This window comes from Salminus brasiliensis, chromosome 7, assembly GCF_030463535.1.
Source record: "Salminus brasiliensis chromosome 7, fSalBra1.hap2, whole genome shotgun sequence".
NCBI lineage: Eukaryota > Metazoa > Chordata > Actinopteri > Characiformes > Bryconidae > Salminus > Salminus brasiliensis.
In genome coordinates, this window is record NC_132884.1 from 30637032 (window position 1) to 30662361 (window position 25330).

Consider the following 25330-nt stretch of genomic DNA (forward strand, 5'->3'; position numbering starts at 1 on the left):
AATAAAATGTATTTGTGTTGCGCTATTTACTACTGGTGGCATCACAAAGCAGCTTTAAAGAATTAGTCATCAGTAAAAAGACAAGATATGAACAATATAAGAAGACATGAAACCTAAGACCCCCGGTGAGCAAGCCAAAGGCTACAGTGACCAGAAAATACTCCCTCAGAGCTGGAGGAAGAAACCTTGGGAGGAACCAAGACTCACGATGGGGACCCATCCTCCTCTGGTCAGAACTATTTATACATTATTATACTGGTGTACATTATTATACTGCAAAACAATCATAATATATTAATAAGAAATCAGTGCTTAATTATGTTAAATCAGGTGAGCTGGTGATGGAAGAAATCAATGCACAGACTGGGATTTCTACTGCACTGCTGTGCACTTGCATCAGTTCTGATGTGATAATAACACTCACTGCTGAGACCTGCTGAGTCCTGTATTTACTATACATCTGGGAAGCGTGAGAGTAAAGTAGGGCGTTTTCATTTCTCTGATTTTTACTTAAATCAGAGCAATACATGGTTTGTTATCAAAATCACACCAGATCAGGAGGCACTGTGTGCAGAACACGCACGACTCGATCTCCTAGTGATTCACTGCATCCTGGCACCATGAGGAAGAGGGGGATGTAGGGGGGAGAACAGCTCCACGTATGCTGGCATGATGCAGGAACAGAAGCTCACCTGGTTGGGGTCATCGTAGTACACCCCGATGGAGCAGAGTTTGGGAGCTATGCTGCAGCTCTCGGTGAAGGCAGCTCCGCTGTCCTTGTAGGAGCCTTTCTTGAATTTGTACGCAATAGTGATCCGTTTCACCGGCGGAGATCCTGTGCTAATAACGACCTCGGAGAGGAGTCCAGAGTAAAACACCAAACCGAGAAGGGTCAAGATCAGACTCACGACCACAACACCAATCAGACATAAGATAAGAAAGTCGGACATGTTATCTGGGGGTTGTCTTGTTTCTGTTGCAAGAAATCAGGCACACAGTCTTCGGTTAGTGAGATAACTAACAGCCAAAATAAGCATTAACCGCCCAGGCGAGCTAAACGCTTAACCGAAAATGTACGCCTTAAACACTGTGAGTGAACGCCACGGTCTTTTTCTTCGTGTTCAGGAACATTGACTGTGGGAATGTTACTCTGCTCTGTTGACACAGCTGACCGCTTTATTTCCCTCAATACTGAGCCGCTGCTTCCTGGTTGTACCATGTGCTCCGAGTCGTAGGGGTGCTACAAACCTAAAGTCACAGCTAGTAGAGTCTAAAAAACAAATACACAAACAAACAAACAAACAATAAACAACAACAACTGAACGATTGTGCTAAACAGAAATCATTTGCGTGCCTGTTGAACAAATGTTCGTTAACGTCCCTTATTAAAATGCAGTACAGGGTTGCCAGATTGTGCAGACTGAACCATAAACAGAGTAGAAGTGCAAATATTTATTAAACATATCTTTCATTTAGTTTTGATTATATTTATATTTGCATTTTTAGATCTTCACCTTTAAATAGGTACATCATCTTCATGTTTTTACTAGTAATAAAAAGAGTAATAATGAAATAATAATAATAATTAATAATAATAATATTAATATGAATAAATATATAAGTCAGTTCAGAAAAGACAGCTTCTACCCTCAAGCAATTAGACTGCTGAACAGTCAGTACTGCAGTGTCCACAGTCCACAAGCTGTGTCACTAGTCTCATCACACCTCCACCCCATACAAACATACTCCCCACTCACACCACACTGTAGACACACCTATCCAGTGTCTTTTGCAAATAATAATGTTAACATTTTATATGATATCAAACCTGTACATTTAAAATTATTTAAGACATTGCAATATTGTACACAGAGAATATGTAGAATATGTATAGTGTATAATGTGTGTATATGTAATAACAATTGCATTTGACAAACTGATGTTGTTAGTAGTAAAAAGTTTGGTTGATTTACTAGAAAAAATCCTACATTAGAGATTTTCAATTATAATTTTCCTAATAAAAACTGATTCAGCTCACTAGTGGCCTATTTTAACCTATTTTAGGCTTGCCACATAAGCAAGGTTTTGATAATATCACAAATATTATTGTGAAACACTATCAGTGTTATAAAGTCTGTCACCACAATAATCCACAAAACACCACATTCCAACCAGGGAACTTAATTTATAAAGTGACAGAAAAAGATAAACAACAAACACTTGATTACACACAACTTTCCAAACACAAAACCAGAATGTGTATCTCTTGTAGCCTCTCATCCAGCACTGCAGACCATGTTCACTTTTCACTAAATGGTCTTGAAACTTTTTATACTAATACAAGTAAGTAAGTTTATAAGTTGTAAAATGATGAATTATTTATTACGGCATAATGAGCTATATTAGTTGAAGTATTGTAGATGTGCTTTTGCTGATTGGCTGTACATGTATGTGAATGGATAAAGCGATTTTCTGCCCCATCAGTCAGATTCCTCAGAGTCCTCCTCTTCCTCTTCATCAGGGTGGCCATCTTCCTTTACCTCAGCATCACTTTCCTGTGTCATGAACAGGAGAAAAAATAACCCAGATATCAACACAAAACACAAATCTCCCAAATAACACTGCCACTAAGCAGCCCAAGAACGTCTGCATAAAACTGATTCAGCAGTGTTTCCCTTTTGGGTTCCTAGTACCTCCTCCTCCTCCTCATTCTGCTCCTCTGGCAGCTGAGAAGACTCTTCACCCTCTTCTTCACTGTCCTGTGATCGTTGTGAGAGAATCTCTTCACCCTTAAAATGAAACACAATATGCATCAAATGTGCGCAAACACATTATACTCCAATTCAGAAGCATAAACACATTATTATTCTGTTCTATGCCAGAAAGCAACAGCATTGGGTGTCTAAGCTCGATTATTATTAACTAATTAAATGATGAAGTATTAGCCAATCAACACACAAATATTACTAATATTTTTGGTGTCTTTTAACATGGAAGTCTTTCTGTCCAACTTTCATATGCTGTATGTTTCCCAGAACAGCTGGCAATGACAACTGTTGCTTCCATAAAATGGACTTAAACAGATGTTGCCAGAAGCAGAATGTGTCCCAGGACTCACTTTCAGATCCCTGTTCTTCAGATTGCCCAGCCAGAAGGCCTCTTGGCATTGGTTAAGAGTGAGCATGGCCTTTACACGATATACAAACTGCTCCAGGCTCTTCTTCAATGCTGGCACATGGTTGGTCAGCCCTGTGTCTTGGCGGATCTGAAAAACAGCAAGACATTACAGAACTACATTTATAGCAGTTATCTACAGTTAGTGATCATTCATACTCCCCTTTATCTGTAGAAAAATTAACATCACTGTGACCTTCATTAAACTAACGCTTAAATAGCACTGAATTTAAGAAGGTTGACAGTATCTCAAAAGTATGACATGTCTGATGTGTCAAATTTTTGTTCTGCATCTGTCTAGAACATGGCTAAGTAAGCTCCTTCCCCCATGTGTATTTAGGGGAGCCACAGGGTCAGGGAGCTGTGAGAGCTCACTGATTGGGGAGGTCACGCTACAAAAACAGGTGGGAAAGTGAACCTGGATGTACCAGTCTACTAAATGTGCCTGAAAATAATCGAAAACATGAAGACAATCAACTTGAATTTGTGCTCTCAGATATAAGGATTTATCCTTTAAACGTGTGTGATTTGAGCCTCCATTAGCTAAAGCCTAGCTACCTTCTCTAAGCCTAGACAGCCGGCTACAAACACGACCGAGCCTGTCGCATTTAGCCTTTCTGTTATTCCCAACACCAGTCACTCAAATTTGCTCTCTCAAACACCAGTTTTTATTGTCAACACTTGTGTCAGTAGCTTAGCAGTTAGTCAGCAGAGCACCTGCTCTGGGCACAGGAAAAACGTTAAATTCAGCTTTTTGTCAACAGCAGTCGCTCCATCAGAGTCGTTTTAGTATGAATGCTTATGAGTGGGCCTTTAGTCAGACACACTATGTTTGTTCTGTGGTGAGTAAATTGTTATCCTGCTAACTGAGGCTAACCAGCTTCCCTCTTCTGATTAAGAGCAGTTTAACATTTAGCTGGGTTGTCAGACTGACTGTTTAACATTTATTGAATGGTTGAAAGTTTATCACCCTGTGAGCCAAATTAACTTTGTATTTAATCATCAGGACGCGATGGCACAGAAATCACATAGATACATCTGCACTACTTGTTGCTGGTTACCTTTGAGTGGCCGCACATGTGATGTAGCTGTCTGGTACTGAGCTGGAAAGTCTTCAGTAAATTCTGAACGTCCTCCTGAGAGAAACACACCCAGCAGAAGTGTCACTGCTATGGTTTATAGCATGATTTTGCACAATAACTTTACACTGAATTAGGCATCACTGGGCACTGAAGTGTTTGAAATCATTCGTAGTTGGCCAGCTGACATAAATTCAGTTAGGGCAGCACTGCTGACGACACGGGAACAGAAATACCTTGTGTTTTTTAAAGCTGTAGTCGAGCAAAGGCATTCCCAACTTAAGAAAGGACTCCAGAAAAAGACGGCCATACTGTAGAAGAAAAGGAAATGGGAGAAAAGAGTGTTTAGTTTCTCTCTCTTAACTGTAGAAATGCCATAGAAATAAACAGTTTTATTTATTAGTCCATGTGTTTGTGCACCCCCCCCCCCCCCCAGTTCTCACCTTCAAACACACATTAAGCACTGGTCTGCTATCAAACACCTTTGGGGGGAAATGTCAAAACAGTTAGTTTGTGTGCAACCATGAATCCATTTTACACCCAGTATCTCATTTGCTCATGGGAACACACCTGTAGTTCCCAGGTGTAGTCTCAGATTCACCAAATTGTCTCAAGAAAGAGTTTTATTTCAAACAGAATCAGCAGGGCTTGATTAATAAATAAATAAACAAATAAATAAACTCACACTCTTCTAAGACCCCCCGAAATTTCTGCCATAGCACCATAGCAACCATATAGCAACACCATATCAACAACCTCAATATCAACAGCTCAATAGCAACCATCTAAGCAATACCATGGCAACTGCTTAAAAACATTTAGGAACCACCTAGCACAAACAATTTCACCCTAATGATCACATAGCAACAGCCCAGCAACTGCCTGTAACCTAATAAACTGGGTAACCATTCTGTGCTTCCTTGAAAAGATATTTAGGCATTTAAGTCATGGTCATGAACTTTAGTGTTTTTTTCCCTAAATGAGCATGAATCTAGGCCCAGATGTCCATCTTTCATCAAATTATATATTTCTGAATTACTTTAGAAAGATTAAATCTTCCATATTAGCCTAAAAAACATTAAAGCAAGATTCAAGAATATGTTGGAAAAAAAGGGAAAATTTGCAGAATAAGAATGACAAGCAGGTCTAATGCCAGTTTACCTTCACCAGGTTAGTGAGGACATGGAAGTCCCGCACAGCTAGGTTCCACGTTAGAAGCTTCTCACTCTGAACCTGGCAAAAGAGAAAAATCATACAATGAAGTATCATCACTTCAGTCAGTATATCAATCATTGCATGACCATAAATGTCCATGTTTCTAAAAGGGCTCCCATACATCTGTGGACATGAACTCACCTCTCTGCTGTCTGTTTGTCTTCCAGGAGGCAGCTTTCGTACATTCTTCTCCAGCTCTGCCATCATAACCTTATAGTACACCAGGAAGGTTTGCCTGGGAAGTAAAGAAAGCTTTAGCACATTTAATCCTGTAAAACCCAATGTGCCATGTCTACCTCCACCATCCTGGGGTCCCATTGTCCTACACAGCCCCTCACTTGATGCAGCCAACGAAAGGCTTAATAACTAATTGATAAAATAGATTAGGTTTGGTGTCAGGGAATACCTGTGTGGACCATGTGTAGGGCAGTGGGTCACCAAACCTGTATTTGAAACCCCCTGCACTAAAACTCGGGAGTGTGAGAGAAAGTCTATAGACATGTGCAGTACCTGTTAAGTGTGGGCCAGCTGCGAGAGCTGGCATCTTTAGCTGCATTCATAAGCTCAGTGATCCCCTCTTCTGCTATCGCTTCTACTGCTTTCAGCACATCATCAGTGTGCTCTAGATAAATACTGCAGACACAGAGGAGAGAGCGAGACAGAGTGAGAGAGCAGAGATAGAAACAGACAGAGATAGAATGGATCAACAGAAGAAAGTGCATCAAAAACTGTAGTGCATCCAGACCTATTTTGAAAAATCAATGCAATAATGAGGAAGCTACCTGAGCAGACTGTGGAGCGTATCATTATGTTTGTTTCCACGTTCCTTCACACCATTCACTGCCACCCACTCCTGACACAGGAAATGCCTCGTCAGAGATGCTGGTAGAAAAAAGTAATTCAAAACTAACTGAAAAGTTTTAAAGCTATCATGAATTATGGAGCTTATAATTTTGTACCATTCAAATGCATTAAATTTTTTTAAATATATGGTAATACACTAACACTGACCACTTAAATCAGACCAAAGCATAATTTAGATGAATGGGTGATAAAGCAGTGCTGTGTGTAAGCAGGCTGACTGACCAATGTGTTCTCTGTAGAAGCTGTGGTTGGATCCTCCAAATTGACGGATAACAGTAAGGAGCTGAGTCAGGCACAGAGCAGTGCTTAGGCTAGGCACTGTACTGCGGAAATTCAGCAGGTACTCAAAACTTTGCCTACACACACACACACACACACACACACACACACTTAGTCATGCAACTTCAAATGCATTTTAAGACCAATTTTCTTCATATAAAAGCTCACAGTAAACACGTTTAACCTTATATATGCAAGTGTTGCATGTCTAAGAAATCTGCAGAATCAGAACTAGATGTTAAGCACATTTGTCTTACATCTTTTAATGATAGAAAGAAGCAATCACATTATTAACCTGCCTTATACTGAGTTGCCCCCCCTTGTGCCACCAAAACGGAGACCTCTGAAAGGGGTACTGTGGTATCTGGCACGTTAGCAGCAGTCATGTCTTGTGAACCATGGAGGTCCCACCTTACAACTTACGTCAATGAACCTTTGGTGGCCATGACTCTGCTGTTGGTTCACCGGTTGACGGTACTGACCACTTTCTATAGGTACTGACCACTGCATACCAGACAAAACACACATAGACCTGTCTGACGTTTTGGAGATGTTCTGACATGACAGCCGTCATGATTTGGCTTTTTATCACATACCACCTCCAAAAAACGATCACTTGCTGCCTATATCCCACCCCATGACAGATGCCACTGTAGATAAAGACAACCAATATTTTTCATTTCATCTGTCAGTGTAAAGCTTAAGTTATGGCTGATCGGCCAATCAGTTGCAAGAAAACCAGCAGGATTAGGCGGTTTTGAAAACGAGTAAAATATTGCTGTGTTGTTCTCATTAGCTGTTGGATCCAAAGCAATGTCGCTGATAAGGTGAAACTTTTAAGGATATTTTAAGGAGACAATTTCGCCTAGTTTTGCGCCAATTTGAAAATTAGCCAGATGACAATGAGAAACCATTCAGTGCTGGTCTTTTCAGGTGAACTCTCAGGATTTCACAATTTCTCAATTTGTCTTTTGGTGCTGATTTAAAAACACCACAACAATGGCACCAGCTCAGTAACTGCAGCAGTAGTAATTTCAGTAGCACAATTGAGTAGTTTATTTTGTCATCTACTTCCTACAGTCAGTGACACAGCATGTGTGTGTGTGTGTGTAAGTGTGTATAGTTCTCACTTGATAAGCTGCTCCAGTGTTTGGTCCGTTTCTTCCTCTTTCAGTCGACGGGCCAGAACTCCCAGAGCACTCTTTAACAGAGCTCGCTGTTCTGGATGGGAGAAGCCCGACCTGAGAACACACCCCAGCACGTCACAGACCTGCATACTCTGTACATTTGCAACTCTAAGACAGACACAGTTTAACTAACTGCAGCATCCCAAACTGGGAATTTGAAAGCAAACAAAAACAAATCTTAAAACTTCACAAACACTGGGAAATCTTTAGTTTTAGATTAGAATAGTCTTAGGTTTAAGTTAGGCTTAAGTAAAGTAATTAAATCTAGCTGATAAAGCTAGACTCAGCAAGACACAAAGTGGCTGATTACAGAAAAATGTAATACACACAGCTTACATAAGGGCCTTGCATAACCTGGCAATGCATTATGTAACTTGATATAGGGGTTACCTTACGAATTAATACACTGCTATTTATTACTGTACTTTACTGCAATTTTTTAAATAAAATTTTAAGAAAACTGTCATAGTATGAAAAAACTCCATCATGTGCATCAAAACAGAGGGATCTAAAGACACTTCTCTATCAATGCTTTTAGCTACATCATTTTGTACTGCATACTGTTTTTATGCAGAACATAAGCAATTCAACATTGTTAATGTGTCTAATATTGCTGATAGTAACTTGGACACTACAACATATTTGCTGGGAAGGCAAAGTCTGCAGTTATGTAAGTGTGACCATATAAAATGCAGCATGGCTTTGCTCTGTGCACTCACCAGCTGAAGGTAGTGTGCAGCACCTGAAGAAGAAGATTATAAACTGTGCTCATGAGCTGCTGCTCCCTCACATCTACACCTAGAGCGTCTACCACACCCTCTTTCTCATTTAGGAAGGTCTGTGGGAGCACGCACACACACACACACACACACACACACACACACACACAAACACAAACACAAACACACAAACCTCTCTTTAGGATACCAACATGTCTCAAGATTAGCTAAGAACAAAAACAAATATTATCTATGATCTATATTGATAAGCATGTATGGATGAACATTAATGTGCACCTGAAAGTGGTTGTGGCAGTTCTCTAGGTGTGTGCACAGTGTGGGCAGCAACTGAACGCAGCAGGTGGCCACGTCTTTGGAGCTCTTTTGCTGCAGGTGAGAGAAGCCCACTTTCTTGTCTGCTTTCCCCTACACAGGAGTCAATAACATAACACATCAATCAACTGTTGTTGTACTTGGTGCACAGTTAAACAGAGGTTTCTAGAAACACATGGCTGTGTGTGATAGTGTGGACTGCTATAGGTATATACAAGTGTGAGTGAATACATGTCAATGGGATATATTCCAAGTTTGCCTTTTAAATAAGTCAAAAGGAGTCAACGACTATGCAAGATCATTGTTCGTGTGTGTGTGTGTGTTTGTGTTCATACTTTGAGAAATGGAGCTTTCTTAGCTGGAGCAGCAGTTAAACTGAAGTCCAATTTGCGCCTCATGTCCTCCAGCAGAAACACGAGCTCTGGCGAACTCAGCTGCACCTCCTCTCTCACCTACGCACAATAGTGGCTCCATTGTTTATTTTTATTATACTCTTTATTACATACTTTGTACTATTTACTAATCATTATAAGCTCAAAAATGAATCAGTCACATGTGTTATTTGTTTTCTAATGTTTGGTTACTGCCCCCCTTGCCTAATAAAAGCATTAGTTCTGTCAGATACAGAGAACACCAGTGTCTTGAGATGTCCATAGCCCACTGTTCCACAAACTGGGTGTACATCTTAGCTTGCCTTTTTTTTTTTTTTTGACATTTCACCTTCTGTTCCAAATTAAGATTTAGGTCTAGTGCATTAGCTGGAACCAATCACACACACAGATTTGAAACTAAGCACCCTACAGATATCATCTGTGAATATGGTAGTACCAGTGTAGTGCTCTTCTTAAAAATGAAGATAACGGACAAACAGTGGAAAAATCCACTGGGTTCTTTGGGAACATTTGACATTTATGACATACAGTGGGGAGAACAAGTATTTGATACACCGCTGATTTTTCAGGTTTTCCCACTTGCAAAGCATGTAGAAGACTGTAATTTTTATCATAGGTACTCTTCAACTGTGAGTGATGGAATCTAAAACAAAAATCCAGAAAAATACATTGTATGATTTTTAAATAATTAATTTCCATTTTATTGTGGGAAATAAGTATTTGATCATCTATCAACCAGTAAGAATTTTGGCTCTCACAGACATGTTACTTCTTCTTTAAGAAGCCCTCCTGTTCTCCACTCATTACCTGTATTAACTGCACCTGTTTGAACTCGTTACCTGTATAAAAGACACCTGTCCACACACTCAATCAGTCAGACTCCAGCATCTCCACAATGCCCAAGACCAGAGAGCTTTGTAAGGACATCAGGGATAAAATTGTAGACCTGCACAAGGCCGGGATGGGCTACAGGACAATAGGCAAGCAGCTTGGTGAGAAGGCAACAACTGTTGGTGCAATTATTAGAAAATGGAAGAAATGCAAAATAACGGATAATCTCCCTCGGTCTGGGGCGCCATGCAAGATCTCACCTTGTGGAGCATCAATGATCTTGAGGAAGGTGAGGAATGAGCCCAGAATTACACGGCAGGACCTGGTCAATGACCTGAATAGAGCTGGGACCACAGTCTCAAAGAAAACAATCAGTAACACTCTACGCCGTCAAGGATTAAAATCCTGCAGTGCACGCAAGGTGCCCTTCCTCAAGCCAACGCATGTCAAAGCCCGTCTGAAGTTTGCAAATGACCATCTGAATGATCCAGAGGAGGAATGGGAGAAGGTCATGTGGTCTGATGAGACAAAAATAGAACTTTTTGGTTTAAACTCCACTCGTCATGTTTGGAGGAAGAAGAATGATGAGTACAACCCCAAGAACACCATCCCAACCGTGAAGCATGGCGGTGGAAACATCATTCTTTGGGGATGCTTTTCTGCAAAGGGGACAGGACGACTGCACCGTATTGTGGGAAGGATGGATGGGGCCATGTATCGTGAGATTTTGGCCAACAACCTCCTTCCCTCAGTAAGAGCACTGAAGATGGGTCGTGGCTGGGTCTTCCAGCATGATAACGACCCAAAACACACAGCCAGGGCAACTAAAGAGTGGCTCCGTAGGAAACATCTTAAGGTCCTGGAGTGGCCTAGCCAGTCTCCAGACCTGAATCCAATAGAAAATCTTTGGAGGGAGCTTAAAGTCCATGTGGCCCAGTGACAGCCACGAAACCTGAAGGCTCTGGAGGAGATCTGTATGGAGGAGTGGGCCAAAATCCCTGCTGCAGTGTGTGCAAACCTTGTCAAGAACTACAGGAAACGTCTCATCTCTGTAATTGCAAACAAAGGTTTCTGTACCAAATATTAAGTTTCTTTTTCTGGTGTATCAAATACTTATTTCCCACAATAAAATGGAAATTAATTATTTAAAAATCATACAATGTATTTTTCTGGATTTTTGTTTTAGATTCCATCACTCACAGTTGAAGAGTACCTATGATAAAAATTACAGTCTTCTACATGCTTTGCAAGTGGGAAAACCTGAAAAATCAGCAGTGTATCAAATACTTGTTCTCCCCACTGTATAACTTTAGCTTTTTAGTTAAATGTCATAAAAACACACAGTAAAGATGATAAAGATAAAAAAATATTAATAACCAAATAGAATAGAATAAAACAGTATTGAATTTATACTGACCTTGCTATGGAGCTCAGTGTCCAGTATGGATCGGGACAGGAGACCACACTGCAGCACATTCAGAACCTCAATGTCCAGCTCTCTAAAGAAAGCCCAGTATGATGACAGACTGACCCCTACTTTGGCCTCCTTCTCTTTCTCTGGATGGTCCTATCACAAGAAACAACTCCTTAATCTACAAAAGTCACTCTCAGACAAAAACCTTAGTTTTTTACTTTCTGCTGTGTCACAATTTCACGATGAATGGACCAATAGATATGCTCAAACGACAATAAAATATTCTTCCACTCAAAGTTAACAATATATAGTAGAAAGTTGCCTCGAAAGATTTTTGTATCACAGTGATGATACACCTTTACAGTACAGCTTCAGCTTCAGAGGTGTATGATAAGCCTTTTAATAACTGCCTGGTGAGTTAGTGTGTATGTGTGGTAAATCTGGCATTAATGAGCCCATGCCTGCTGTAGAGACTCATCCGCCTCAGCCGCCTCCTCCAACTGAGTGCTTTCTGATGAAGAGTTTTTACTGGCTGAGGCTTTCCTCTTCTTCCCAGTCGACTCTAAAACAGACCAGGTAATATTTGTTTAATACACATTAACACACACACACACACACACACATACACATTTCCCTATAGTCATTTAGAATGAGAAAGCTTTTCTCAGGTTTACTCCATTTCACTGTGGGCAAACTTGACTGGAATGGGATTAAGGGTGTTTACACTTCAATAAAGCAAATGTGTGAAAGTGCTGAAGAGCTCCAAGCTTCTTGGCTTGGCTGACGCTGTGGGAAATGAAAAGGAAAGAGCACAGTTGTTATTGGATATATCTTGAAGGTCTCTTTACCTTTCTTTCCTTTTTTGGCAGGAGCAGCTGAGGACGTGGGAGCCACAACTTCTGTACTCTCACAGTCGAAGTTACACAGAGGAGGCGTGTAGCCAGGGCTGGCTGAAACATACATATTTACACCATTAACATTTAAGAGCTAATTCAGAATTAACTGTGCAATAAAACATCATACCATTATAATACTGTTAAATGCTGCAAGTGTGCTACACCCTGCAGTAAAATGAAACACTTTAGTGAAACTTTGATGTGTCATGGTTAAGTGTTGTGAGTAGACTAAACCTTGCATCTTCATTTCGGTGTTTTTTACTTTGTCACAATTTGAATCGGGCAGCTGCCATTTTAAAATCATTTTACATTGACATCCATTAAAATGTCAATGTTTTTTCCTTATTCTGTAAAGCAACTTTTTTGGACATACAAGGTTTTTGCACCATAGCAAGGTACAAATCTGTCCAAAAGGTTAACCAGGGGTTTTAAATTCAGTTGTCTTGGACCTCCTGTTGATATATCTCCTGTTTATATCTTTTCGTTTCTGCATTCTTGATCGCAGATTCTGTTTACCTGGCTGAGGTATTTTTAAGCGTTAAAGTAGAATAAAAATGTAAACGGTCTAAGGAACCAAATGAACTGGACTGAAAACTCCTTCTATGTTAGTACCTGCCAAGCATGTCTCCAGGAGTGTATGAAGGTAGGTGATGTTCTGAAGACGAGTTATAACTTTCATCTTCATCTCAGGGTCCTTCTGCTTGCAAAATGCATTTACCACCTAGACACATGGACAGGCAAACACACAGACACAGCATGTCCACAAGCATGTTATCTATTTACAGACTTTTCTGTGTCCTGTGTCCTTTTCTGTGTTTTTAAATAAACATAATGAATAAATCCTGCACTTGACCCAGTGAGTAAAAACAACATGTGATCAAAGTGTGGTCAAAGGACACTGTGTGGAATAAATAACTGAGGCCATTTGCCTCCGAGGTCCACAGGAACCTCGATTTACATGCTCCTGAAAAACAGATGCACTTACCTCTCTGAACCAGTTGATGGTGTAAAAGAGCAAAGAGCAAAGGAACTCTCGCTCTACTTTAGACAGACTTTCCACCTTCTCCACTGCTCCCATGTCAGTCAGGATAAGGGGACAGCCTGCCAAGACACGCACAGAGAAAAGAATTTTTAAAATAAATATATCAAACTATATTATATTGTTAACACTAGAGAGTCACTAACAGCCGGAACAAATTCCTTGTGTGTGTGAACATACTTGGCCAATAAATGTGATTCTGATTCATAGAAAATAAACTGTAAGTGCATTTCTTTTCTTGGCATACAAAAATACAATAATGCATTTAAATAAATAAACAAAAATACTTCAGCAAAATCATTGATCTGTTTGTTAAAAGAAAAAGTTTAAAGAACACACTCTCAGACATAAATCACAATGTAATGTGTATTTGTTATGCACAGTCATACACCCAAGACTCCCATTTCTTCTCTATTGTAATAATCACTATTTAGACTCCCAAACAAAGTTCAATGAAGACAGAAAGACATATTTAAAGCACACATAGCCCTTTATTTTAACCAACGAATTACTGAAACACTATGTGACTATTATGAAAACTAATCAAAAAGCAAGGACATATTCTAAAGGTTTATTTATGAATATGAAACAATGCTCTTTTCCAGCTTTAAATAAATAAATGACCCATTCCACGTTTTGCACAAGCAAGTCCTGATATGATAGCACTTAAGGTCTAAAACATGGTGTGCAGTACTTTCCAGGGAATGCGGCTGTGGATTCCATGTCTATTTCCTCATCGCACAAAAAGGGCCTTTGTGCTCAGGGAGACAACAGTCATTATCAGTCTTTCAGGAAACCAGACTACAGTTACAGCTCAGGTACCACACTAAATCAACAGAGTGTCATATCTCAAAAAGGAAGACACCTTTATACCAATTTAAAGCCTAAATGAGGCAACTCAAGGACTGTCTAAGAGATAAGGTTAATTCAAGTCTCTTTGACTGACCTAGCAAAGCGTCAATCTCCTCCAGGTCACCCTGGTGCTGTTGTTCTTCACACAGCCTCAGCAGCCGGAAAAATGATGACAGACACAATGGAGACACATGCCTGGATGGAGACAGAGAGAGAGAAAATAAGCATGTTGTTCTTCGCTTTAGTAATTTGCATACTAATTTTAGGAGCATAGTTGGTTGGAAAATAGTGGTATGACATTGCGCTGACACACTTATGCAGAGAGTCTTACAATTGAGTGATGTTACACAGGTAGGGGAATAGCATTAGAAGTCTTGCTGAATGTCTTATTAGTGTAGGGAGTTAAATAGTAATGTAGCGAGAGAGAGAGAGAGAGAGAGAGAGAGAGAGAGAGAGAGAACTGAATATTAGCTGGACAGAGAGAGCACATTAAACTACATTGTAACAATGTTAATGAATTTCAGTCTTCTCTGACCTGCCAGTTTTCTGGCTGGGTGCGATGCGACTGTCTGTTCTGTGCGGCACATTCTGAGCCATCAGAGGCAGCAGATTGATGGCAATTCCTCCTTGACTCTCATCTTCATCCAGATTGTACATCACTGAGGCGGGGAACGGAAAAGAACTGCACATGCATGTCGACACACATACCAATTAGTTGGACAGCACAGTCTGAATTTCGAATCATATAACCATCTAGTTACTTAACTGACTTTATATATTTATTTTATATTTGTATATTTGACCTGAACATATTCATATCCAATAATTAAAAGTAATAGAGCTTGACACTTTTTCTGTGAAAGAAACTAAAAACTGGGAGTCTGTGTACAGGCAAAAATCAATCAATAAATAAACCATCCACCCGTTTGGCACATGGAATATAGTGCGTGTTGACTGAGCCGCTCACCCTGCCACCTCTGGTCCAAGGTCTACTACAAAATCCTCCTGAAAGTCCTCCAGCACACTCTTTCCAATCCACACCTGACAGAGCACATAACATAAAATTGATACTACATTTGTATCCGTAAGTAGGAGTGGAGATACCGTATTGTTGCTGTACCTATAGTCTTGATTTAACTATTACTAATAATTACATGTACAATATGTACAATACATGTACAATGTACACATCATTTTTTTTATGCGCAACTACATTTCTACATTTAAACATATGGGAAATTCATGCAGAATGAGGTTCTGGGTATTTTTTCCAGAGAACTGAATACAGTCCTGAAGCTAAAGTTTTAACCTGCACCAGTGGGTCCAGTTTGCAGGTCTGGAACAGGTTGGCCAGCTCGTCATAATAGAGCGCAGCAGCCTCAGCTGAGCCCTCACTGCAAGAACGAACCAGATCCAGCAGTGCAGTAACCTAATCACACACACACACCATACAAAATCATGTGCATACATAAACCACAGATTTATGTTCTAGCACATTCTTATACACGCTGCCCACCTGTCGCTGTGTTTCATTGGGGAGCGTGCCGCCTTGAGAGTCCACTTTGTTCCTTTAACAACAGTGCAAAATATTATTCATTTAAATTCCTATGAAATCTGTGGTTGGTGTGGCAGTAAAGCATCACAAGTGCTGCATGCAATCAGTGTCTACTAAGCAACTTTGAAAACAATATGAAACAGAAACGTGTTTGTCCTAAGAGAGTTTGTTGTACCTTTGTGCCCCCATGCTCCCCACCATCATAACTGCACCAATGATGCCAATGCGCTTGTACTTAGGCACTGTACTGGACAACTGCTTACGTATCACTATGTGCATGTCATCCTGCAGATGGAATAACAGCAAGAGAGAAAGTAAGAATAAGAAAATAACACAATGAAATAGAGTTAATTCAATCCATACTCATACTCCTTGATCTGAGTGCAGCATTTGATACCATTTTCCATTTAATCCACCTCCATAGACTATCAGCCATTGTTTTTTCCAATACACTTCTGTTTAAAGACATTTACATCCCAGTCATCTACCCGCCACTTCCGATGTCCCCCCCCCCCCCCACACACACACACACACACACACTTTTCAAGTATAACATCCAGTTTCATTGTTATGTGGACCACACCCAGCTCTATCTTTCTAGCAAACCCACATCCATCCTCCCTCCCTCCCTCCTCCCTCTGTGATTGCTTACAGGAAGGTCTTGGTTCTCCTCCAATTTTCTTAACCTTAACAGTGATAAAACAGAGGTTATCCTCACTGGTTCTAAATCTGTCCTTGCAAAAGTAAATAGTGTCTCCATTCCCACTGACAACACTTTTGTTTTCCCCTCCCTTCAGGTAAAGAGCATGTAGTCCTTGATAGCACTTTGTCTTTCCAAACCCTAAATAATATCACTTGGTCTAAATATAAATTATCATATTAACTCTTCTTCTTTATATACATAGACCCAGACGGACTCTCAAATCTTCTTTATTTATTAGTCTCACCCAAGCCCATTTAACCACCATGGGGTCTAGAGCCTTTAGCCACTCTGCCATCCGTCTCTGGAACTCCCTTCCACTAGACACCCATGGACTCCCTGGCTTTTTTGTTTAAATCACGCCTCAAAACTCATCTGTTTAGGACAGCATAGAATCTGCAGACTGCTTTTATGCCATTTTAAAATTGCTTGCCTGTTTTCATTGTTGTTTTATGTTGTTTGTATGTTTTTGTTTAGATTTGATTATTTTATATACAGTGACCTTGAGAGTCCTGAAAGGTGCCTCTGAATAAAATGTATTATTATTATTTTTATTATTAAATACAGTGGGTGTGTGATTAAAAAAATGCACACTTAAAAATTCTGACCTGAATGTGGTTGCCATGTTGGTCATGGCCAAACGCCAGAGAGCTCAGTAGGTGGAAGAGTCTGCGAATCTGTTGAGGACTAAGGTTGTCCATGTAGTCCAGAATACCCTTCATATCGCACGGTCAAATGTCCCAGAAAAGGAAATCACAGCAGTTGAGAATTTTGAATATTTTAAATATTCTTGCTTTACTGTTAGGTGATATCGACCAATTAAGGTATGACTGCTACAGTCCAAGAGTCTACATAGCATTGCTAGTTGCAGTGATTACCTTAACAAAGACTGCATACTGAGCCATCTCTGTGGGTTTCAGGGATACCAACTCACACAGCAGCTCCAGAGCAACATCGACCTCTCCACTCACACCACTGCACACATGTGTAACCAGGGAGCCCACTACTTCCTACACACAAAGACAGACTGTTATAATAAAATAAGTCACAGCAAATAAACAGAACAACGAAACTGTCAAAAGGTTCAAAACAACTAGAGAAGACGTTTTTTGGTACTGATAATAGAGCCGGGCCAATTCTCATATTCGCATGACCTCACATTTATATTGTAAAGTGTTATCAATGCTTTGGGAAAGGTGCAGAGAGTGTTACCTGCTGGCAGTACGAGTCAAAGGCAGTGAAGGCCTGCTTGTACATGTGCCCTCCAAAAGGCACTACACAGCAGTCTGGAGAGCGCAGCATCCCCTGAGCCAGGGCCAGAATGGAGGGGAAATATCCACGCATCACCTACACAACACATGCAAACAGTTAGACTACATTAAAGGAATTCCAAGTGGACACACAATTACACACAATCAAACTAGTGACCGGACAGTGCAATGACATTGGAACTATTTATCTTTGTGTAAATGTAGTGTATATATATTGCCTCATCATCTCTGTATATAGTTTGCTTTTATTTTATTTGACACAAGCTATATTTTCTTTGTCTTATTATATTTCATATATCCATTTTCATATGATAAAAATATAGTTATGAAAGCATTTCACGGCCTCTGGCCTCTAGGCTGGGCATGCAAGTTCCATATTGCATCTTGCGGCACATTTGCGCTTAGATGTTGCGGCTTCTGTTACTATTTTTAACCCTCTAAAGTCAAATTGTACATTTCTCTATAACGTTAATCCAGCTGGCTTTAGTCTCAAGTACAATTTCTGAAGACTAGACTAAATAAATAACGCTCAGCTTTACATCCCAAAAAAAAAAGCAAAAAGCCACAGACACTGACCTGAGCATAACCCTTGAAAGTCTTATTTAACAGTGTTTCCTGAATGAGTCCAGCACGAACTTTAACCTTCAGCACCCTCTCCGCCCCACGTCGACTCTGGTTAGCATTTGTGGAGTGGAGGATGAGCAACACCAACACATCAATCACCTGAAAATGAGAGAGAAAGTGTATCATTTCAATGAAATATAAAATTATAAACAAGAGAGAGAAGAATCCAATTTAAAAATCTGCACCTTGTGATCTTCAGGCTCACTGACACTCTCTATTGCCTGTAGGACAAAACACATTAGATCTTGATTAGGCAGCATCGCTGGTATGACAGGCCTCACAGGTCTGAAAGCACTTTTGCAAAGAGAAGGGCAAAATCAATCATCTGCTCACCTTAAGCCATGCCTCTGAGATGGTCTTCTGAAAACGCACAGCTGACTTAATGACTTCCAGCACCAGAGCCACACTGTCTTTACTGCTGCTTGATGGGACACTGGATGATCTGATATCCACCAGTGAGGAAAAGAATAACATATGGAGAAGAATGTAACAGAATTGAAATGCTGCATGTATCAATAGGCCTAATTCAAAATATACAATACCATACATACATACATACATACATACATACATACAGGGGTTCAATATATTGTGATATATTTTGATACTTTAGACAAGATGATGTATTGCATTTTTTAATCAGATTTGAGGCAAACTATGGTAGTATAAACACAAGCATATGCATAAAGTAAAATATGCATCTGAGTAAACTAAAAGTTTAATTAATTTACATAGTTACATGAATTAGAAATAAATACTGTGGTTTTGAGAATCAATACAGTGTTGCAAAATATGATCAATAATCAATCAATCTTTTCCTACACCCCTACTTCAGATATGGGCAGAAAAAGGATTGCAGAGTGTGGCGGCAAAGGCCATCTTACCCTGTGGTCTTCTTATTCTTCTCCAAACTTTGAGAGGCCTGCAGCATAGTGGACAATACACATTCCTCCAATTCTAGCTTCTTGCGTAGATCACACACCACCTACACACACGTGTACACACATTCAAAGACTTAGTGTATTTTTAGGCATACTGTAGCATAACACAGTTTAACTGACAGATTCAGAAATATTCTCAGCACATTCTGACCTCGTTCGCATCAGAAGCAGAAATGGAGTGCAAGATGAACTTCACTACAATGGGAAGGTCTTCCAACTGCACAGCAGAGACAGTGGACATGACTGCCCCACGCACCTGACCGACACACAAACACACACACACACACACAAATGCAGGCAAGCATACAGGCTTTATTAATTCTGAAATATGTTAGGTCCATAAGAGTCAGGTCCATAAGTATTTGGACAGTGACAATTCTAAATAGTAGAAATCAAGACGTGATTGCAGTGTAGACGTACTTCAAGGGGTTTCATACATATATTGTAATAAATGTTTTACATTTTTTATAGTCTACACAATTCCCATATATTCATCATTCAAAATAGCCAAGAATCCAAGAATTAAAAATAATGCAATATTTTGCAAATTGCAAATATTTTAATTATAAAGCTACACTTCAATCACATTTTGTCTGCATCTTTCCAAATACACTGAGGTAGTATACAGAGGCAAAACATTCAAAATTGCATCACTGTCCGAATAATTATAGACCTGACTACATGTGTTTGTAGTAGGGAGGCGAGTACCTCTGCCAGTAATGCACAGTTCAGGTTAAGGCTAGACAGCGCATCCAGAATGGGGACAGTCAGCTGTGTGTTCTCTTGGAGTAGAGCACTGCACAAAGGGAGTAAAGGGGAGGTCATATACACAGTGTCTCACTAACACCATCATCAGCACTGTGATGAGAACAAGATGAATCATTCAAATGACCACCATGTAACAACAAAAATCACAAAAAAATTACTTTTCCAGACTATTACTTTAATACAAAACATTTTAAAGGCATTATAACGGTTGAAGATTTGGTCCCTCTGGGCTCTTTCAAATCAAGAGTTATTACTTGAGGTCTCTGGCCATGTCTCCATGCTGTGAGTCCTCTAGTATTTCAGGCAAACTGGTAATGAGGTCACGCTGGATCTCAACAGGAGCAACAGACACCAGCTGCATCAGCTTACTCGCCAAATCCTACACACACATGCACACATCAAGCTCACATTAATAACACAGCTGGCTAACAGAACGATCTGTTAACATCTTGTATTAGCAGGCTTGATGTTGGGATCATATCTGGATAAACTTCCAGTGACTTACTGTTAACACAGTTTCTCATCTGTTACTACTAGCATAGTATACACCTTCAAATAACAGAAGAACAGATCTCCTGCATCAGCACACAAACACCCTTTTACCTGTGAGTAAGCAAGCATTTCCTCTGAAGTAACTGTATGTGGGTATTGAATGTGGATATTCTCTTTGCACTTGGGTTAAATGAGTCTCTGATCACTTCTAATGTGATCAATTCTATGAGGGTAGAGTGAGCTTGCCGTAATCTGATTACAGTACGTTTACACCTGGCTTTTCAAGTGTTCATATGAAATTTGATTGGAAATCTAAACCGTAAATCTGATTACTGAAAGCACATGTTGTTGCAACGTGTGAAAAACAAACTTTGGAATATACACTGAAATCTACAATAGACACACGACTAACATGAGTCTGCTATCCTACAATTACAGTATTTGTACACTGTATCGTAAATGTATGCTATATATGCTATGTAAAATATACCAAATCACATAAATGAAGTTTAATGTTGAACCACTAACCTACTCAAAACTGAGACAAACAGCAACATTTACTGAGTCCTGTGCCAAAATAAGAGCAAGGGTATAGACTATATTGTCACTGTCTGACAAAAACCTTGTGGCTCCAAAACAGCAACTTTACAGAAGAAGGAAAAAACCTTCTTAACTTTCAATGGAAGTTAATACAAAATAAACTATCCAAATTTCACAACCAATGAAGGAACTGAAATTCTCCAAAATGAAAGAAAAAACTGCCAGATTCACATTATGTCAAAAAATGGAGGACAAATTGAGAAAACAAGGTTTTTGTCTGACAGTGACAGTATTCTATGCACCTAAAAAGTGTGATCCTGTATGGATCACCTGATACCATACCTTGCAATCTACAACTCGATCAAGCCACTTCAGCTGGTTTATAATAACGTGTGGAATATTGAGGCCATCTTCTCCAACCCTGAAACAAAGAGTCAAACCAAACCAGTCAGAGATGACTGCAGAATGTTACTGCTCAGCACCAGATCACATACTGAGCTAAAAATCCAAGCTAGATAATAAACAGAAGATTAAGTCAACAGTTTAGGATATGACAATGACCTACCCCTCAAACATGAACTCTGGAAGCTTCTCAAACAAAGTGTTTATGACTGGGGCCTACAAAAGAGGAGACATTCTTGTAAGACCTTCAATTAAATAAACAGAGAACTTATGAAGGTTGTTCCTTACCTGAAGCATCTCTACACCTAGAAGCAGACGTATAAGGCTCTCCTGGAACGAGGTTAAACTACGTTCACAAGAAAACACAGAAAAACACAGACATCTGTTAGGTCTATGAAGATATCACTTTACATTCTCACTACTACCCATGATGCAACACGACTATGTTTGTTAGCCCACACTGCCTTCACACATTACCTGGCGTCTCCATCGCCTGCAGAACGGGGCACACAGGGAAGCAGGCTGTTCCTAAATCTCTCTGGTTCTTCAATGTGAGTCTCCAAGCCAGATACAAACTCTTGAATTATCTGATGGAGAGCCAATGGAAATCATAACTGCGAGCTTAATGTATTTCTTCTTTATAGTATATTGTACTGCAGCACAACTGTGCTGCTGAAATCAAATGCTTACAATTACACACTCACGTTGGGATATCTTGGATTCCTTCGTAAACGCTGTTGTAGTCTTTTTTGAAATACAACTTGATCCACAGCTATTTCAAGATAAAAAGGGCAAAAAGTGTGAGAAATGCATGTATGGAGAAGTCTTCTATTATTGTTCAATTATGTCAGTGTCATCTTCACCCAGGGCCTTACCAATCTCATTGGATATGCTGCCTAATCTCAAAGTGACTCCTGATTCCCGAAGCATGTGAACAAAAACAGAATCAGGAACCTGTTCAGGAACTGCTGATTTGCTGGGCCTCCCAGTGGACTTGCTTTTCTTGGATTCTGGATAAAGAGACTGAATTAGCCCATTCTGGTTTTCTAAAGCACAGCATGGTGGAAAGAAGGAGTGTACAATCCTGGTCCTGGATATACATGCATTCAGTAGCTGGATCAAGTGAGTCAGATTAGGGTTTGAGCTAAATTCTAAAGGGTGGTGAGCATCCCTGATGTTAAGTGATACAGGCAGACGCTCCTATTTGTTACTTAGAACACACATAACTCACTGGGTGCATCAAGGGAGGTTGGCCCTTCATCCACTGAAAGAGTTGATGACCGTTTCTTCTTGCGCATCATGCTCACAAACTATCCAGCAACCTGTAAGTAAGACACACACAGAAAATCAGAAGCACATTACAATGATTGCAGTTAGACCATTATTAAATTTCTCATCTATATATTTATAAACATGCAGTAACTGTTGAAGAAAATCATCAGTTTTCCCCTACCCTAAATGTCACTGATCAATTTAGACATGTTTGGTGATTGAAGCTGGGTTCTATTGTGTTGGCCAAATGTCTGTGGACTCCTCATCTACTGAATGTGTTCAGCTACTTTAAGTTATACCCATTGCTGACAAATGTGCAGATGCGCACACACACACAACTTGTCCAATCCTTGTAGAAAGGTATTGGCAATAGAAGAGAATTCTCTGGAGCAGAAAAACATGAACCCATTGGTCTAATGTCAGGTGTGGGAGCAGTGTGGAGCAGTGTTCTCTGTAATGGGGGATGAGGTGGGGTGGCGATCGTCCAACTTCCTGACCTCCCTAACGTTAGTTTTTTTCGCTGAATGCAATCAAATCTTCACAGCAATGCTTCAAAATTTAGTAGAAAGCCTTCCCAGGACAGTGGAGATAAACTGTTGTTTTAATACCACTGATTTCGGAAGAAACAATGCATAAGCAGGTGTCCCAATACTTTTGTCCATATAGTGTTGTAGAAAAATGTCTACATAGTGTTGCCCGTACCCCACCCCTCTTCCGGGGCGCAACACCTTGCGTGTTCGTTTTGTGGAAAGAGTCGCAGACGAGTGGAGTGAAGTTAGAAGCAAACCAAAGTATTTATTTAAGAATGCTGGATCCAGGAGAACTAATACATTAAAGACAGTGTATCAACCATCTCAAAGCAAAGTTCTGACCCCGTTCTCATCTGACTCCACGTTTATACCCCAAATGACGTGAAACCTGCCGATGAGGCGTTTCTACAGATTAGTCTATGTGAATATGCAAGATGGCACATGTTAGTACTCAGATTCACGTGTCTGACTCCACCATCATGCTTGACCTTGACTATGTTTTGTATTTTCTCAAAGCTGGACAGTGCAGAATTCTCTACGTGTGTACGAGGCGGCTGCAGGTTAGGGAGTTACCCACACAGAGAGAAGGCCGCTTTGTCCGACCCTATCAGCATCCCCTTTACCCACACAGAGAGAAGGCCGCTCCGTCCGACCCTATCAGCATCCCCTCCATATCACTTCAGTTCAAACAAAGTACACCAGTCCCAATTGGGGCCAACACGATGGTCCATGACAGTGACTTCAGACACATGGAGTGGCCTCACTTGTCATGCTGATGTATAGTTTTAATAACGCAAATGTCTTTAAGCGTGAATCACCCGCCTTTACCATAGAACTTCATATGTTACATGTTAATGTGTCTCAGGAGGCCATGTCATGTGAGTTAGTAGGCCATACAATGTAATAAGGTTATAATACGTCTTATGAGTAAATATCATGTAAGTTAGTAAGTGGGTGAGTAATATGCCATGCAAAGTGACTCTATATGTCGCACACCAATACGTGTTACAAGTGGGTATTATGTGGGTTAGAAACAAGCCATACATTGTTAGCTATGTGTGTAAGCCTACATGATATAAGTATCGGATAATCATTTGTATAGATGCATAGAAAATACAAGGTTTCACACAATGATTATGTAGTTGTTAATACTAAGTTGAGTAATCATTATTTAAGGATAATTTGTTAACAAACACAAGGTATAATAAACATTTTACTACAACAGTGTGTGAGATACACTGCTTTTTAACGACATTGGTGTTCACTGTAAACTAAAACAGACACCACATGTCCCGACATGTCCTCTCAATTTAATAAATCGTTCCTTCGGTTTTGAGAGGACGCTTTAATCAAACTGAGAAAACGATTTATTAAATCTAGGGGATTTTTGTTATCTATGTATTATTTTCGGTTTAGATACTTTTGGGGCTTCATTCTTCACCGTTTGATTATATTTGAGATAACCCGTTAAATGTGTTGTTTTTTCGGTAAACCATTCCGGGAGGCTTACAAGCCACCTATAATCTGTCGTGTAGGTTTCTTCGCTGGCTATATTCGCTTGTTGTTGTCAGACTAGCTATCCTAGCTTTCCTAAGCCAGCACTAGCTGCCTTTATAAACAATGTGTTGTTACGACGTACCCAGCTTGTAACCGCTGGTACATCAGACTGAATATCTCCCGACATGCTGAATATACACACTGGCCAGTTAGCAGCTGCACTTGTAGACAGTTAAGGCTAGTTTACATTAGAAATGAGTGAAAATAAACTTACTTAACTAGCTGTTTAATTCGCCTTCAGCTGTTTCAAAAGTCCAGGCTAGCGTTTCAAGGACGATTTTCCCCGCCAACGTTTCGTAAATTGTAAGGGATCATGTTATAATCATCCATTTAAAAACGAATGTACGAATAATGTCGCTTGTATCTGAAACTTTACATTTTCCAGTTGTGTAACAGTGTGTCTT

General features: G+C 40.0%; 2 protein-coding genes across 2 annotated transcripts in view; both read right to left on the reverse strand.

The window, feature by feature from the left end:
• Positions 1 to 1195, reverse strand: part of tex264a (testis expressed 264, ER-phagy receptor a) — an 87579-nt gene extending 86384 nt beyond the window's left edge. Inside the window, exon 1 of the mRNA XM_072683110.1 lies at positions 693 to 1195. Coding sequence (XP_072539211.1) covers positions 693 to 950 — 258 coding nt within the window. The 5' untranslated portion in view covers positions 951 to 1195. The remainder of the gene's footprint in view (positions 1 to 692) is intronic.
• Positions 1196 to 2178: 983 nt separating this feature from the next.
• On the reverse strand, positions 2179 to 25210 carry fancd2 (FA complementation group D2). Its single transcript, XM_072684576.1, has 44 exons — positions 25141 to 25210; positions 22799 to 22889; positions 22443 to 22577; positions 22272 to 22339; positions 22045 to 22154; positions 21856 to 21913; positions 21731 to 21783; positions 21508 to 21586; positions 20388 to 20512; positions 20074 to 20161; positions 19517 to 19621; positions 19309 to 19409; positions 18758 to 18866; positions 18610 to 18645; positions 18377 to 18523; positions 17742 to 17876; positions 17408 to 17539; positions 17138 to 17245; positions 16005 to 16114; positions 15791 to 15842; positions 15584 to 15703; positions 15242 to 15315; positions 14810 to 14956; positions 14369 to 14469; positions 13369 to 13484; positions 12996 to 13104; positions 12336 to 12437; positions 11949 to 12049; positions 11491 to 11640; positions 9186 to 9302; positions 8815 to 8943; positions 8518 to 8636; positions 7742 to 7852; positions 6555 to 6688; positions 6251 to 6350; positions 5979 to 6101; positions 5610 to 5703; positions 5415 to 5486; positions 4697 to 4735; positions 4490 to 4564; positions 4236 to 4310; positions 3119 to 3265; positions 2694 to 2789; positions 2179 to 2555 (listed from the first exon to the last, which is right to left on the reverse strand). Exons 2-44 carry the CDS (start codon positions 22866 to 22868, stop codon positions 2481 to 2483), a joined length of 4347 nt encoding a protein of 1448 aa, XP_072540677.1. The 5' UTR covers positions 22869 to 22889; positions 25141 to 25210; the 3' UTR covers positions 2179 to 2480.
• Positions 25211 to 25330: the final 120 nt, after the last annotated feature.

Excerpts from the sequence above, each read along its gene's own strand:
- fancd2 (XM_072684576.1), bottom strand. The coding sequence starts at position 22,868 with ATGATGCGCAAGAAGAAACGGTCATCAACTCTTTCAGTGGATGAAGGG. Across the intron at positions 18,646-18,757 it reads TCTCAGAGGCATGGCTTAAG|GCAATAGAGAGTGTCAGTGA; the intron begins GTGAGCAGATGA and ends TTTGTCCTACAG. Across the intron at positions 8,944-9,185 it reads AGAAAGCTCCATTTCTCAAA|GGGAAAGCAGACAAGAAAGT; the intron begins GTATGAACACAA and ends ACTCCTGTGTAG.